At 46.3% G+C, this 16,677-nt stretch overlaps 2 protein-coding genes across 6 annotated transcripts in view; one reads left to right on the top strand and one right to left on the bottom strand.

Moving 5' to 3' along the window:
• The window catches only part of LOC120375603 (beta,beta-carotene 9',10'-oxygenase-like), a 78,683-nt gene that overhangs the window by 11,151 nt on the left and 50,855 nt on the right, over window positions 1-16,677 (top strand). The window contains exon 4 of one of the 3 annotated variants that reach the window (XM_039496334.1): window positions 128-873. The exons of the other annotated variants lie outside the window; for them this stretch is intronic. Coding sequence (XP_039352268.1) covers window positions 128-293 — 166 coding nt within the window. The 3' untranslated portion in view covers window positions 294-873. Of the gene's footprint in view, window positions 1-127; window positions 874-16,677 lie in introns of those variants that run through there. 3 annotated transcript variants of the gene reach the window in all.
• Window positions 4,807-16,546, bottom strand: IL18 (interleukin 18). 3 transcript variants are annotated; one of them, XM_039496341.1, is made up of 6 exons: window positions 16,408-16,546; window positions 9,464-9,537; window positions 8,669-8,677; window positions 7,296-7,445; window positions 6,226-6,371; window positions 4,807-5,454 (listed from the first exon to the last, which is right to left on the bottom strand). In XM_039496341.1, the coding sequence occupies exons 2-6, from the start codon at window positions 9,528-9,530 to the stop codon at window positions 5,236-5,238; spliced, it is 591 nt and encodes a 196-aa protein (XP_039352275.1). In that variant the 5' UTR covers window positions 9,531-9,537; window positions 16,408-16,546; the 3' UTR covers window positions 4,807-5,235. The 3 variants fall into 3 exon arrangements, with proteins under 3 accessions (XP_039352275.1, XP_039352276.1, XP_039352277.1); XM_039496342.1 differs by lacking the exon at window positions 16,408-16,546 and adding an exon at window positions 10,363-10,557; XM_039496343.1 differs by lacking the exon at window positions 16,408-16,546 and adding an exon at window positions 10,394-10,557.

Genomic DNA, 16,677 nt, shown 5'->3' with positions numbered 1-16,677 from the left:
GTGAGTATTACAAGAGTGTTCGTTGCAGGGAAAGGCCCCATAGATGATGGCCAGGAGAGCCAGACAGATGTGATTAGGTATTGCTCTGATCTCTTTTCAGCATGTTTCTTTCTCTCTCTTTTTGTAGGGGTCTTGGGCAGGTTATAACTGACTATGTCCATGGGGAGACATCTGTTAAACTGGCCAATACAGGTCTGTATGTACTCTCAGCTGTGACCTTTGCAGGCCTCTGCTACTTCAACTATCATGATGTGGGTATCTGCAAGGCTGTGGCTATGCTGTGGAGCCTCTGAGATGCAACGAAACTGCTGGCAAAACATGACTGTTCACTGCTGCCTCTGCTTCATCATATTGTTACTAAATCATTCAATGAGAGAAAAACAGTAATTAAGAGTACATAGTGCATGGGTAGAAATCCCAATGCTGAGTCATCTAGAAATCTACAATTTGAGCTGCTTCCTTATTGCAAAAGCCAGTATCAGCAGCAAAAAAATGGGCTGGAAGTCGGGCTCTGCCAGAAGAGAAGAATTAGGCTGATGTGAACTGGATTCAGACAAGAGTGAACTAATGAAGCTGCAGTGTAATTGGGGGTGAATTAGTAGTTATTGTATCAGGAACAATCTTGGATGGCTGAAGCCCATTTTTCTCTTTCAGTGGCTGTATTGTTTAGATTGCTGCAGTGTAATTACTGTTTAATTTCCCATTTTGTAAAATGAATTTGGCTGTGGGAAGGTTCAACCTTTGTTTCCAATGTTACAATTAGTGAATTGTACACAAGGTGCCTCACATAATGTTCTGAGTGGGCCCTGAGAGTCAGTGTGAAAACGGGAAGACTGTTTGTTAATCTATACAGTAAAGAATTTACAAACGTTGGGTGTGTGTGTGATTCTGACAGTCATTTTTATCTGCTATAAACAGTTAAAATCTTCTTACCACTCTTTGTCTTGACAAAGGTATTATTTTAGGAAGAAGACATTGTTTATACAATGTATTGAATAGATCCAGTGCTGAATAAGTCCTCTGTTTTTAAACCATTCTAGACACAGAAGGAAAGAATGTTTCAGTGCAACTTAATTTCTAGGACTCATGAGCTGCATTCGGTTTAACGGTTCAAATGGAAATTGTCTGTTTCTGCCAGCAGCATTCTCTCTAATGGAGAAAATACAACCAACCCACCCACCCGCTTTTCCTGAGTGCTGCCTGTGTCATTCCACAGGGGACAGACAGTGTTGAATTCAAACAGCAAATTAATCACTATCTGCTTCTTGGTTAAATCTTTGGTTTCATTCCAAAATTCCTTCCTCTTCGGAGAATTTTTTTTTGCAAGTAACCTTGACATTATTCTACATTGGCATGTAATTTAAATGGCTACATCATTGACTTTCTGATGCCAGGAACTCTCAAGGTTGTGATGTCCTGGGCAACAAAACCTTCCCATTTTTTTGTGTGCCTGTTCAATAACTTGTTCAAATGATCCTGTCTGTAAACAGCTGTAAATCTATTCAGAACTTATTATAATTGTAGCTTGTGTAGTTTTCCTCTTCCATAATCATCAAAGCATATTTATTGGGTCACTGATAGTGGTACTCCGGTTTGAGGGTTAACCTCAAACTGGTGCTTCCAGCACAGAATATCTCTGTTTAGCTAAAACTACCAGTAAAAATTATTTCTGCCTTAGGAAACCCAGCAAAGTGAGTTATAACAAAGATAAAGTTGGTATGGTTTGGCTTTAAAAAGCCTCTTGAAAACAAAGCATTGCATATAAAGGAAAATATTTTCCAAAACCTTTGACACAATGTTTTGACAATAGAAATACACCTCTATCCTGATATAACTCGGTCCTCGGGAGCCAAAAAATCTCACCGCCTTATAGGCGAGACTGCGTTATATCGGGTTTGGTCCGGTACGCTGTGCCGGACTGGACCGGCTTCCCCGGCGGGGATTTAAAGGGCCTAGTGCCCCAGCCGCTGCGGGGAGCCCTGGGCCCTTTAAATCCCCACCAGAGCTCCGGCAGCGGGGCTTGAGCAGGGATTTAAAGGGCCCTGGGCTCCCTGCAGCAGCTGGAGCACTAGGCCCTTTAAATCACTGCCCAAACCCGGCTGACAGAGCCCCGGCGGTGATTTAAAGGGCCTGGTGCTCCAGCTGCTGCGGGGAGCCCCGGGCCCTTTAAATCACCGGTGGAGCTCTGGCAGTGCAGCTCGGGCAGTGATTTAAAGGGCCCGGGGCTCCCCACAAATTTGGATATAACATGGTAAAGCAGCAGGGCTCACATGGCACTTTAAAGGGCCCAGGGCTCCCTGCTGCTTTACTGCATTATATCCAAATTCGTGTTATATCGGGTCGCATTCTATTGGGGTAGAGGTGTAAATGTCCAGTATCACTTAGAAATGGGGGGTGGGGGGGATTCATCATAATATAATGCTAACATAGTACTTTGTTCTTAATACAATGTAAAAGGGTTTGAGATGGCCACTTCTCTGCTAACACTTCCCTCTGTGATTTCTTGTCTGATTCTTTTTATTAAAAAAAAAAAACCCAGACAACTCCAACCTATGTGAAGAGGGGCCATATTCTGCCACCTTATGTGGATTTCAAACTCTCTGCAAAATCAGACTTATTTCTTGTTGTTAAAAAATAGGAAAGAAAGTGATCTCCTCAGACTTACATGCTCATTGTGGTTGTGTAGAGGTTTCCAAAGCCCAGGTTAATAGAGGGCAGGGGGCACTTATATGGGACTTTTCAAGCAAGAAAATTGGCTACATTTATTTTTATTGTCAGTCTCGTTAACTAATAATTGGAAATATGAAGTTGTTTCATGTTACCAAAGATGGTTTTAAATTTTTAATTCCTTTCTTTACTACTAAGATTTACGCATAAGGTCTAAATCTCATTTGTTTTAGAATCTACTCAGCATTTTAGGGTAGTCAGTATCACAGCTGATGTCTGCAGGATAAGAATTCAGATATGGGTGTTCTTGTGTGAAATAGTGACTGCAGCTGGCTGCCTGTCAGTATAACAACAACAAGGAGTCCGGTGGCACCTTAAAGACTAACAGATTTATTTGGACATAAGCTTTCATGGGCAAAAAACCTCACTTCTTTAGATGTTACATCTGCAGAAGTGAGGGGTTTTTTTACCCATGAAAGCTTATGCCCAAATAAATCTGTTAGTCCTTAAGGTGCCACCGGACTCCTTGTTGTGTTTGTGGATACAGACTAACACAGCTACCCCCTGATACTTGTCAGCATAATGGCTTCCTGCTTGGGAGGATGCAATAGACATTGCATAGAAATGAGTCATCTATAGTCATTTATGGGATCTTTGCCAACTGTCCAGCACAATAAACATTTGAATGACCTTGTGCCCCAGCTGCATCCTTGAGGCTGGTGTGAAAGATAGGGGTGAGAGCCTGCTCTGAATTGATTCACACTCACTGTCCCCCATAGGTGTAGTTTGACTTCTATATTTGGGGGTGCAGCTCCAGTCACACCAATGGAGCCATGCGTGGAGGGGCAAATTCCATGCCTGCAGTTTGGGGGGGCAACTCCCCCACTCCATTAGATGCAAATTTCTAGCCTTTTATAAAGTGGTTGTTATTGTCGTTAAGGGCTTGTTTACATTGGCACTTTGTAGCACTGCAACTTTCTTGCTCATGGGTGTGAAAAAACCGCCCCTTGAGCGCAGCAAGTTTCAGCGCTGTAAAGCACCAGTGTAGACAGAGCACCAACGCTGGGAGCCGCGTCCCTTGTGGAGGTGGGTTTTTTAGAGCTTTCTCCCAGCACTCTGCTGCGACAACATAAGCCCAGTGTAAACTAGCCCTAAGTATTGGAGGTGGTGCTGCAGCCTAGCCCCCGTCTCCCTCCTGTGTGATCACAAGTGTGTCATAAGTGTTCTCCAAACACAGCTGGGTCTGGGCTGAGTCTAATCCAAGTTTCTAGCTCTTTGGTGTAGTTTACACCCAGCGTCTAACCCCTTCCTCAGGATGTGGCACTCTGCAGTCCAGCTACCTCAGACCTCGCACTGTTTTCACATCCTCCCTCCCATCAACTTCTACCTAGTTGTGGGCACTCTGCATTCTTGTTTAACCCTTTTGGGGACAGTGTGACAGGAAAGCAAGGAGCACAGGCTTAGCAAAGAAGTTTCTTAACAACAGTCAATGCTCTTATAAAGCACCAGAGAACTTGTAAAATAAAAGTCCTGAGATGCCTCTTCCCCTAAACAGACCTTCACCCGTCTGGGAGTCTGAGGTTGGGACAGCATTAAGCTCAGCCGCGTCTCTCCTGCTGCTGTATGGTGATGGACAGCCCACCTTTTTCAGGCTACATCTAACTGAGTTAGGTAGCTTGATGATAGTACGGGTATAGAGTAGCTGGGGTAGCAGGGCTGAGTACATACCTGTGGGTTTCAGGAGTGTTTGTACTCAGCATGGCTAAGACATGCTGCTGCTGCCCCCGATACTCCAGCTACGCTACTATTCGTACTTGTGCGTTAGCTATCGCAAGTATAGGTAAATGAGCTGGGAAATCCACACCCCTAGCTTGTTGGGGAGATGTAGCCTCTGATAACACCCCTTTTTTAAATACAGTTTCTTCCCCTTGACCTTTGGGCCTAGGCTGAGAAGGTTAGCCATGCGGTCAGCTCCTAGTACAAAATGGAGTCTGTCAGATCCATCCTGTTATGGCACAGATGGATAGAAAGACAGTGAGTCTTCCTCATGGGAGTCTGCAAAATCTACTTCCATTTTAAATGTTGTGATAGAGGGAGAGACAAATGGACACTTGGTTTAAAAAAATAAAAATCAAAAGGTTCATTTAATTCTAAATTTAATACTTAATTCAAAAAGTTGGCAATGACAATCTTATGCAAAGACTTGCTTTTTTTGGAGAAGGCACAGTGGTAAATAGCAGCCTTTCCACAGAAGCCCTGTTGTAACTAGCAACAGACACTCATCTCTCTGATTATAGAATTCCTTAGCTCCATATCCGCCAATTGATTTTGTTTCTATATTTGCTGTCAGCTGCAGCTAAGAATTGAAAAGTGTCAGTCCTGGAGCCAATAAACTCAGTACAGACCCTGAGGAACTTAACTCAGTGCCCGGAGGCTGTGTGTTTGAGTGGTTACAGTGGAGGGTTACACAGTTTAGCATAGAGATAGTCTGACCACTTAAGTAATAAAAGTTGTATAAAAAAGGGCCAAGAAATTGCTTGTGTATGATACATTATCAAATCCGTTTGTTTAGGGGATAATGAGATGTGTGGATTCATCCACTTGGTCTTCATCACATCGCTTTAAAATCAGTTTGCTTAAGTTCTCTCTTTTCTGAAAGCCCAAGAAGTATCCTCGCATTAGTGAAGATTCAAATTTGAATGCTTTTGTGTCTGTTGGTGAAACTGACTTTTGGATGAAGATGATGTCACTGCTGTTTTCCAGAATTTCTTTGGGAACAACTTCTTCCTGAAATGGAGGAAATATGCAGAGTAACTACCAGTGCAAAAACTTGACAGTTGTCTGTAGTTTTCACATCTCTACCTCAAGAATAGTTTATCATGTTCTAGCGGAGGGTTTCTTATAACAAATGTTTTGGTTGCCTCAGAGTGAGGCCACCAATTCTTGCTCGTGGTTGCTCTGACAGTTTTTCCAAGCTGGAGCACTGCTGCCATGGGGCTGGAGCTCACCGCCCAAAGCTGAAGCCCAACGCTGGGGCCCAGGGGCTGGAGCTGGGGGTGGGGATGGGGAGGCTTAAGCTCAGAGCCCCAGGGCTGAAGCCAAGGAGGGAGGGGTGCTGAAGCCCACCCTTGGAGCCCCAGCGAGCAGAAGCCCAAAGCCTTTCTGCCCCAGGGAAGGTGGGTCGGGATCTCGCCAGGTGCCTGCGGTGTTGAAGGTTCCTCCCCACCGAGCACACACCACAGCCCCATGTGCCTGAAGATATGCTGCCTGGAGTCCTCAAGAGACTGGGCCGTGCATGGCACCAATTCCCTGCTGGTGGTACCAGCAAACATCAAGGCAATGCATCCAAGAGCAACAGCTGGAAGCTACAGGAGGTGGGGGGGGGCTGCAGCCCCCCCATCCCCATCTCTGCCCATGAGGCTGTTATGGCCACAGAAAAATCCCCTGGTGGCCACATTTGAGAAATGCTGTCTAGCATGTTTATTTTTTTTCTTAATTTGGGTTCCTGATGTAACTGTTGAGTTAAGGCAAACACTGGACACAGAAGGAGTTACTTACCCTAAATCGAACAGTCTTTTCCCCACCTTCATGTGTGCAGTACATACAGTAAGTCTTGTTTTCTACCAGGACGCTGAATGCCACAGACATCCCGTCCTCAAGCCTGTTGTCTTTGTAATAGTGGATGGTGAAATGCACTCCGCATCCTAAACACAAAGTACTTACTATTAGGAGCCTCTGCAGAAAGAGTTTGTAAACAGCTATTTAAAAACAGACGTAAAGGGGTTCCCACAGTTTTATTATCCAGGCATCTGACTACTCTACCGCAAGCAGCCTCGGTCCATGACCCTCCTTACAGCTGAATGGAGCTGGGATTTGTTTTGTGTATTGTCCTGTGACTGCTGATGACAAAAATTCAATTGGACTTCTGTGGGCAGAACAGTTAAGGACTAGAGAGTGTGATGTCAGTGTGCAAATCCCTTGGAGCACATGCATAAGGTGAGGGTTGCATTTCCTTCTCATGTTGGATGTAAATCGGATCGGAAAATCTGGCACTGAATGAATAACTGAAAAAAGTGGGGACACATAAAGATGGTGCTGATCCACACCAAAAGAGACTGACAAATTGCTCTTGCTTGTTCAGTATAAAATGATGCTTCTCACTGAAACTTAGTACAAAATGGAGATTCAGAACCTTGCTTGTGATAGAGGTCCACCAAGCTTGGTGGCTTTAGAAATCTTTGCAGCACCTTCCTAGCCCCTGGGCTTCGTTTCAGACGATGGAACCATATGCCTCTTTCATGGGTGTGGTTCAGGACAAGGTTTGCGGGGGTGATCTTCTGTCTGCCCACAGCTAGAACTACTGATCTTTGGCTTCTGTGATGTGAAGCTGTACTCAGATTGGGCAATCCCCAAAATGTGCAAAATCTTTTTTGGAGGGGATTGATTGTCTTTTATCTGAGCTTAGCTCTATTCTTAGCTGGCATTAAGGACAAACTACAGTTACTAGAAACTGTTGCTAAACTCAGGTCTACTCGAGGTAATCCAAGAGCTACGTGGGGCAAAAGCGTACCGGAAATGAAGAGCTGGGGCAATGGTTATAGGACATGTAGAAGCAAAAAATATCATACCAGGTGTCATCTCTTGATCTGTCATAGACTCAAACACGCTCATGACAGCATTCTCTGGTCCGGGCCGTACCATGAGCACCTGATTAGATACGTTTCGAAAGATCTGGTGCGGTAGGGGGGAGACTGCCATCCAGTGGTCGCACTCCAGACCTTTTAATATATACGTTAATCAGACAGTCACAACTAACTCCACTCTTCCCAGAAACAACTAGGGACTTTGGCATAGTCCAAAGAGTGCCAGAAAGCCCCGTTAGCCTGTCTCCTGACCTAGTTACACACAAAATGGTTGGTGTGGCCACCTTACAACTTTTAGCTGAATGGTTGAAGCACTCAGCTGGGGTGTGGGAGGCCCAGGTTCAGTTCTCCCCTCCCTGACAGAGGGGAAGAAAGGATTTGAACAAGGGTATCCCACCTCTCAGGAGAGTGCGCTAACCACTGAAGAATGGGATATTCATTCTGATGTGGGGTTCCCTCCATCTCTCCTGTTGAAGCTGTTCCACTGTGGCTAAATAATGAAAGAGTGATTGGAGCAGGTGGGCGCTAGCCTCATTCTCTTGCTCTCTCGCCAAATCACTCTTTCATTAAAGAACTTATAGAGTGGGCAGAGGCAGCACCGCCGCCTCCTCCTCCCCCCTTGGATTTTGAATGGGGCCGATTCAGTAGGGGTGCTCAGAGGGCACCTGCCGGCTTGGGCCTCTCGGGTGAGGCATTCAGCAACCTATTGTCTCCCAGTTTGTGAATCACTCCGGGGCTTAGGTGGGAGGTAGGTGTCTGGACGCCTAGTGTGAGGCAGCAGTGTGGGCCCTAGAGGCAGGAACTTAGGCATCTAGGGAACCGCCTACTCTGAAAAACTTAGGCACCAAGTGAGTTTAGGTGCTTACTGGGTTTGGTGGATTGCAGCAGGGACTTAAATTGATTAGTGGATTCCAGCTTTACTCTTGTCCCCAAACTGCCCACCAACCAGTTTGTGCTCAGGGAGCAGCCTCCATGTGATAGACTGAAGCGCCCTGCTCTCCATGTTCCATCATTGGAAGATGGCTCATTTGCTCTTCCAGTTTAGACTTCAGAAGAGACGGCTGAATACAGGTAAGGACAGTGGGTGGAGTATCCTGTAGGTGGCCTTTCCCCAATCCTCACAGCCACCTGGGTGCCAGCTGAGCCGCTCCAGCTGCAGAACATCTTTGACTTAGAGTCACTTAATGAACTCAGGAAGGAGGGAGTTTTTCCCATGCCCACCATTCATGAGTCAAGGTCACTACCAAACACTGATGAACACCATGTTGGGGGGCAGATTAGCCAACGGTGTTGGGAACGGCAAGCAGCTCAGCGCTAGCTGAGTACAGTCATAAATGTCAAGCAAATTTAAACTTTACCTTCTTCATCTGTGTTCCAAGCAAGCGACGAAAGGGGAGAAGAGAAACAACCGTTAAACTGTATACAAACAACAGATCATTTTCTAACCAGTTTCATTCCACAATGTCAGCTGGAAAGCCCACCTCCACCACAACCATCACCCCTTCCCATTATCCTTTCTCTGGAGATGTTGTATAAGCAGCAAGTGGCCCATCAACCGAGGTACTGAGTCTGCAGTGCGCCCGATTGATGCTTATGAGGATACTGAAGTTAAATCAGAACAACCATGATTTAAAAACAATACAGTATTTTAATAGCTGAAATTATAGAAGGCTCAAGCCAGGTCTACACGACAGACTATATCAAAATAACGACATCGCTCAGGGATGTGGATGAACTATGCCGATGGGAGAAGCCCTCCTGTCAGCGTAGTAGTGGCTTCACTAAAGCCCTACAGTGGTGCAGCTGCACTGTAGCACTGTATGTGAAGACAAGCCCTTTGAGTGGTCACTTGAATCTCCAGAAACAGGCTTGGCTCCATTAACTTCTTAAAGAGCACGCTGGGAAGGCTGGCTCAGAGACCCAGAATGCTGTCCAAGCAGAAAGCCTAGCTTCACTTGCCAAATTGTCATTCGCCAAGCTGTAGGGATCAGCATTGCCCCAAAGGGTTCACAGGTTATGGAGAAGCGAAGTGGGAGGCTACAGAAGTACATAAGTCAACCCGAGTAATGGATTAAATTGCCTGGCAAGTGCTGGTCAGCTGCACGGAAATCCCAAAATGCACACCCCATCCAGATATAAAAGACGCGAGTTACCTGCAAAATAGAGGTTAAAATCTTGCCCAAATTTCACTGCAACCACCCGGATCTCTTCACAGCTCATCTTCCCTCTGAACAGAGCAAAGGGAAAGGGTTCAGAGATGGGAACAATACTTCTCAAAACTCCAGTTCTCTGCTCTCAGCTGGTGCACAGTAAAGCCCACAACAGGGCTGGAAGGGAGACTGAAGTGTTTCACTACACATCAGTGGCGGGCTGACGTTACCACTTAGTACAGGGCAGACTGATTTTTATTTTATTTCACTTTTTGTAGTGCCCGTCATAGACTCTTGAGTATCTATCTGTTTCTCCATTACTTTGTACCTTGTGTCATTTAAACCAGTTTATACTGGATGTAAAATACTAGAATTATGGTTTGATGCTCTTTTACACCTTTTACACTCTTGCAGTGGTGTAAATGATGTCACAAGATGTAGGGCAACAAAGAATAAGGCCCAGAGTGCTTTATGCTAATTAAACAATAGTTCATACAAATTTGTAAATGTCACTCACTGAATGAATTGCTCATAAGAAACCTAAAATGGTGATAGCTCAGCAAAATGTCATGTCACCATTTAATCTTCCCAACTGTGCCTGCAAAAAGTTATGTTATCTTGTGTGCATTTGGTTTACTGTTTCCAATTCGGGATCCTATGGGATGTTAGTGTGACCTATAAGCTTTTAGGGAGTGCTCCCAGCAGGGAAGGAGGATGTAATTTATTTTGCAATTGCAGAGATTTGCTCATGGGCAGGTTTTTAACCATATTTTTAGTCCAGCTTGAATTCTGGCTCTGTGACCTTGATGCGACCTCTTTAAAGAGAGCCAGCAGACATCTAGAAGAGGAGGCCAAAATGTTTCACCCAGAGGATAACAAACTTTGTTTACCAAAAGACTTACATCTTCAAACCTGGAGATTATCTCCACAAACCTGCTTGTAAGTTCTGCCCTCCTGCCTTCATGGCTAACTTGAAACTACTGAGGTGCGCTTTAGATTGTTCATGTTCTTACAGGTTCATGCTGTGCAACAGCCTCTTCAAGTGACACTGTATGGCGGTCAGACGAGTAGACTTTGTCCCCTCCTACCTAAAGGCAAGGTGAGTCAGAGCTGCTGCTGACGCATGTGCCCAGACCAGTAATGGCCATAAAATTGTCATGCCTGCAGTTTACGTACCGCTACCCACAAGAGTTTTATTTGACTTCAGATTTTATAGGTTGATTTGAGGAGACTACATGCAGGTCACAAACATCCATCTTCAGTGCTAGCACCATGTCAGGAAAGGTGTATGGGATGTGGTCACCTGTCTTGCCTAGGATTTGACTCATGGGTTTCAGGATTCCAAATCAGCAATTCCATTGCTGTTAGTACTATTAGTTGTCAATGGTGGCAACCCGAATACTCTGGTGACCAGAAGAGAGAGACCAATTCACATAGGCGCCTATGCATGGGCACATTTCTTGGTTGCACAGTGCAATAGACCAGATCTGGCAAGAGGCTGGGATATTATAGAAAAGCTAAAGTGCCAAAAAAAAACAAAAAACTACTGTACAGTTTAAGAAGTGATCTGCTAATTTATAGCAAAAGTGGGCCTTAAAACTCTTGCTCAATAGAGTACTGCTACATTTAACTTTTTCCTGCTTGCTCTCCTGCTAATCCAGCAGTGACTAAACTACCAGAAGAGTGAGTTTCAGACACGCCCAGTTTCAGATGTCCTTAATTAAATCTCCAGTGTTTGTTCTTCCTCTTGGCAACTGATATTGCTGCTCCTATTGCTTGAGACTCCTCACGTAAGTAAATATATTGAAAACTAGGTAGATCTGATCCCCAAATCACCATGAACTGTAGCATGACAGACATCCTCAATGGGATCGCTTCACTAGATGGTTAACTGTCTAGCTAACTAGAAACAAGACACAATTTTCTGTAATAGATTGCAAATAAATGTCTACAAACAAATCAATTACTAAATTATAGTTCCCAAAAGGCCACAGGCCTAAAGTTCATATTCCACTCTCCAGTGTCAGAGGTGTTGGTCACACTTTAATCACAGTGAGTAGTAAGCATATAGGGAGGGTAAGAATTAGCTTCTTAGCTCTCTGGCTATATTGCTGTAGAAGTAAACCCACCATCTGTAATCACCAAGATGAGGTACCTAACTATGTATTGTTATATGCTGAATTCTTCACAGGTATATGCAGTTTTTCACACTGTATGTAACCTTCTCTGAAATGTTTGTTCTCCTATAAAAATGTACTAAGCATTTCCCTTGTTCCTGTTAACACTAATGATGTGAGATGGCTCTAGTTTGTTTGTTGGGGAATGCTGTAGTAACACCCAACTCATGCATGCTTCCAAAAGTATATTGCATCATCTAACTCGCTTTCACTGAGGTTTCAGATGGAGTTAACTGATTCTCCACTCAACTTGGTATAAGTGTTAGAAAGATTTTCTATGAGAAGTGCTCAGCTAATTTGGTATGGCTGTAGGAAAGGAGTTGAAGTGGGCCCGGTTTCAAGAATACTCCCTGTAAGGGAACTTTCTTTCCAAGATGCCAGCTAGCTTTGTAAATTTTCACGGAGTGGAGCTTCCATGGGGATATAGGTTTGTATTCTGTATCCCCACTTTTCACCATCACCGATTGAAAAGAGGATATGTGCAAGAAGGAAATACCAACACTTCTCTTCCTCTGTGCCCCAATTACAAGTGGTACAGTGAAGGATACTTATGGGGGGGTGTTAAATAATTTGCCGAATTGTTTCAGGGTGGTTTGAGAGACTGCAGATGCCTTGGTATTCTCTCTCAATGAGGAGCAGTAGGCAGCTATGAGTTTTCCTGAATGTATTATTTCCTTCTGAAATAGGCTTGTTCATTGCTCTTACTTTTTTTCTGTATCTTCCATTTTACTCTTACTTGGCTCTTATATCTTGAGTATTTGGAAATTGCCTTTTTTGATTACTCTTAATAATAATTTGTAAAGGGATTATAACCAAATGGTTTATATCCTAATATTGAACTATCCTCAACTTGCTGCTTTTACATCTAACACGGAAAAAAGAGGAAAACAAATTGGCACCCAGAGTAACTATACAAACAAATTTGGGAGTTTGATGATAGAATAAATCTAAATGGCTTTCTGGAGAACACAAAGCCCTCATTATGGCTAGCCTTGAATAGCAGCACACTCTGACAGTGAGTGTACAACTCAGGTAAGAAGAAAGAAAGTCTAGCCCAAAGTACTGTGGATTTACTGGGATTTTGGATTCCCTGCCGCTTTGCCACAGGGAAACCTCCATCTGCATGCTTAGTAGCTTTGCTAAACATTGCAGATACTGCTGTTTTCGTGAAACGCAATCATGCTCTTTGGTCTGTATTCTAATGAAATTCTGCCAGTTTTCTGAACTACATTTTGGAATTAACTGTGCTTGGTTGCTCTATTTAAATTTACAGAAGTAAAACCCCTCTGAAAACTGACTCAGGCAACAGCTAGGTCTATTTTCTCGGCTTTGTGAAATGCTGCAAGACATTTCATCACTGGTCTGACGCAGGCCTCTCTGTAAACTGGTGAGAGCATGAGCAAAACTGTAGGTTAACAAAGCTGCCTTGCGGGTTTGATGCTTCAGAGGTGACAAACCTGGCACCTCCAAATTGAGATTTGGATGCCTTTCTGCTAAACCACAGGTTTCAGTGTATCAGCAAAAAAACTGAGGAGTCCTTGTGGCACCTTAGGCTTTGGCTACACTTGCACTTCTTTGAAGCGCTAAGTGTAGTCAAAGCGCCAGCGCTGGGAGAGAGCTCTCCCAGCGCTGTCCGTACCCCACCTCCCTGTGGGGAATAACGTACAGCGCTGGGAGCCGCGCTCCCAGCACTGGGGCTTTGACCACACTGGCGCTTTGCAGCGCCGCAATTTGCAGCGCTGGAGAGGGTGTGTTTTCACACCCTGCTGCAGCGCTGCAAATTTGCAAGTGTAGCCAAGGCCTTAGAGACTAACTTAGTCTTTAAGGTGCCACAAGGACTCCTAGTTTTTTGCTTTGTTTTGTTTTGTTTTTTCACTAAACCACAGTAATGTTTCCTTGGTAAATCTAGTCATACCCGCAAACACCAGATCTAGAGACAGAAAGTGCTTTTGTGTGTGGCTAATTCATTATTTGTATGTGTTAGGTGGCCACTATTTGCAACTGTAAGTCTAATTGCTGGGGTCAATGCCTATAGGAATGGTCTAGATAATACTTGGTCCTGCCTCAGTGCAGGGGACTGGATTATATGACCTATGCATGTCCCTTCCAGTCCCATATTTCTATGATTCAGTATTTTATGAGCATCCTTTATTATTCAAATATAAATAAATTAAAGCACACAGAATTTATTTTAAAAGTCAGCTAATTAGGGGCATCTTTTTAGGGTGAGAAATTCTACACAAACTCGATTTCTGCACATTGCTCTCCTGTTATTAAATGCAACGGTCTTCTATGGAACTAACCATCCTCAGACACTAGACTGCCCCATTTCCTGCCAACTTCCTCCAAAACCACAGCATCATTACTGGCAGATAAAACAAAATGCTGCAATCGTACAGCGATTGCTCTTTTGTTAAAATACACATTCATGTTACTTCTCTTGTGAACAGCTCAGAGCACATGGAGTGCCTCCTTCAAACTTCTTCCACTCAGCCAGGACTTTATCCGCCTCCCCACCCTACTCACCATATCAATGCAGACTGAAGTTACTAATAAACCTGGGCATACTTGGTACATGCAGGTGCTTAGGTGAAGGCTCCGTGAGGAGGACAGCATTTGCCTCTTACTGTATACGCCAGGGATGGCCAAACTGCTGCTCTTTTACAGGTAAAGTGCGGCTCGCGGAGCCCCCCAAGGCATCCCGCATTCTCCGCCTACCAGATGGGGGATGGAGCTTGGGGCTTGTGCCAGAGAGAGGATGGTTGCCTGTTGAGACTGGGGGGGGGGCATGATGTAAAGGTTCCCCCCCCCCAACAGCTTGAGTTATGCCCTTCCCAGGTACACCCTCCCTTTTACCCTCAGCAGTTCTCCCTGCAGCTCCCAGCTGTTTTCTGCTGCTGCTGCTGCTTCTCCCCACAGCCTAGCTTGCCAGCTCCAGCAGCTGCTGGGCAGGGAGGGGGGCCTGGTCCATCTTGTGACTGAGCAGGGCCTAAAAATTTTGGCAAAAATCTGGGGGGAGGGCATATGGCCCTATGTCTCTCCCCTCTCCCCCCGGTCACCTCAGGCTTCTGCCCAGCAGGGAAGGGGGTGTCAAGGTTTCAGCCCTGCAGGGCACTCCAGCCGGGGCTCGGGGCTTCAGCAGGAGCAGGGCTGAAGCCCCAAGTCCAGACAGACACCTCCTGTGGGACCACAGCCCCAAGATCCCCCTCCCCGCAGGGCTGAAGCCCTCAGACCCACCGCCCCAGCAGTCCGGTTCTTGAACTTCTGAAGATTGTCAGATGTGGCTTGGAGGGTCAGTAAGTTTGGCCACCCCTGGTATAAGCAAACATTTATTTTGCGAGGTTTTTTTACACTCAAAACTACACAAAACAAAAAACAACCCTTCTACCAAAGGTGATTGAACCAATGTAAATCTCAAAACAAACCCCCGGCCTCAGCTTTAGAGGAATGGGGTGTTGTGCTCAGCTTATTGCTATAGGAGTCTCTTTAGGGAGGTACTTGGGAGGCTCTGCTGTGAAAGCAGAATAATCTCCATCCCACTTTTGCTTATGATCTGTATAGTTTGTCAATGTGTGTGACGCCAAGATTTACAGAGAGGAATTGATTCTCGATTCCAAACGTTACCCTAATCTGTGTGGCTTTTGTGGGTTCTACACTTCCGTTGAGCTTCATCTTGAGATGTTCTTACATGTCTAGAGCGCCTTTCATTCTAAAGTGAACTGATAGACAAGCTCCACCCGCCCCAGAGCTTCTGGGCAGAGGACCCTGCCCCTAGGGTGACCAGATGAGAGGGAGAAAATATTGGGACACATGGGGAGGGGGGGAGTCCATTGGTGGAGGGGGGGGGAAAGCAAGTCCTGCCAAAATTTGGTTGGGACATGGGACGGACACCCAAAGATCAGGACGGTACCGATTTTATCAGGACATCTGATCACCCTACCTGCCCCAGCGAGCCCATGCAAGCCCCAGTGAAGCAGGTCAGTAACTCAGGACAAGAACTGCACAACACGTCATTGGTTTCAAGGTTCCCCTGTGCGGACTGTGGGAGTCAGAATCAAAGCAGTAGGGGATCGCTGGTCAGGGCCAGAGTTTTCTCCCTGGAAGTCTCTATCTGGGCACTTCTACTCTGATATCTCTGTGCCCAAAAGAGCTCTCTTCCCCCATCCTGCTCTTTAATAAAACGTATTTGCCACCCCCCCCCCCCACCCTCCGAACTGGATCAGTGGGTTTCAATCGTTTTTCATTGGCAGACCCCTAAACAATTTCGAATAGAGGTGCAGACCCCTTTGGAAATCTACTGTCTGGATATCTAGTTGAATTCAGTTTTCAGTCTCTTTTCCCAGACAGGCTGAGAACGGCTGGACTGGACAGGTTCCAGGGATGTGTTTTTAAAGCGAAGGTCGATGGTGGGGGAAGAAGGGCGAGGCTGCTCCAGGCACTGCTGGCTTGCCGAAGATGCAGCCCCCCCCGCCCCCCAGCCAGCTGAGCAGCGGGATGAGGGCAGAGCGAGCCCGGGCTGAGTTTCGGGAGCAGCCTGGCGTGCGCCCCACGGAGAAGCGGCGAGGCTGGGTGGAGGGTGGGCTCCTCCCCAGTGCCGCAGCCTAGAGGCACCCGCGCAGGGAGCATCCCTCCCTGGAAGAGCCGGAGGGGGCACGGGGAGAGCGGCCGGACCACTGGCTCCCGATCCCCCTTGGCAGGGCGCCCCCCTCGCGCCAGCGCCCCAGCTTTGCTCCCCCCGCCCCCGAGGACGGGCAGCGGTCCGCTCCCTACCTGCCTCCTGCAGCCGAGTCCCGAGCGCAGTGTGCAGCGAGAGGCGGGGAGGGAAGCGCAGCCCGGCTGGAGGCGGGGAGAGCGGAGCGCACGCTGACAGCTCCCGGGGGCGGGGGAGGCCGCCCGGCTCCCCGCCCCGCCGAGCCCCGGGAGATCAGCCCCCCGCCCTGCAGAGCCCCTGACTTGCTCTTGGGTTATTTAGCTGCAGCGATGCTCGAAGCCAGTCCCGCCCTTAGCTCTCCTGCCCTGTTTCTACTGCCCGGGAGCTGC

Source organism: Mauremys reevesii, linkage group 12, assembly GCF_016161935.1.
Source record: "Mauremys reevesii isolate NIE-2019 linkage group 12, ASM1616193v1, whole genome shotgun sequence".
In the NCBI taxonomy this organism is placed as follows: Eukaryota; Metazoa; Chordata; order Testudines; family Geoemydidae; genus Mauremys; species Mauremys reevesii.
The sequence above is the reverse complement of the archived record's forward strand: the minus strand, read 5'-3'. Positions and strand labels throughout refer to the sequence as shown.

Excerpts from the sequence above, each read along its gene's own strand:
- IL18 (XM_039496341.1), bottom strand. The coding sequence starts at position 9,530 with ATGAGCTGTGAAGAGATCCGGGTGGTTGCAGTGAAATTTGGGCAAGAT. Across the intron at positions 6,372-7,295 it reads AGATCAAGAGATGACACCTG|GATGCGGAGTGCATTTCACC; the intron begins GTATGATATTTT and ends CTTTGTGTTTAG. Across the intron at positions 5,455-6,225 it reads AAAAGACTGTTCGATTTAGG|GAAGAAGTTGTTCCCAAAGA; the intron begins GTAAGTAACTCC and ends CCTCCATTTCAG.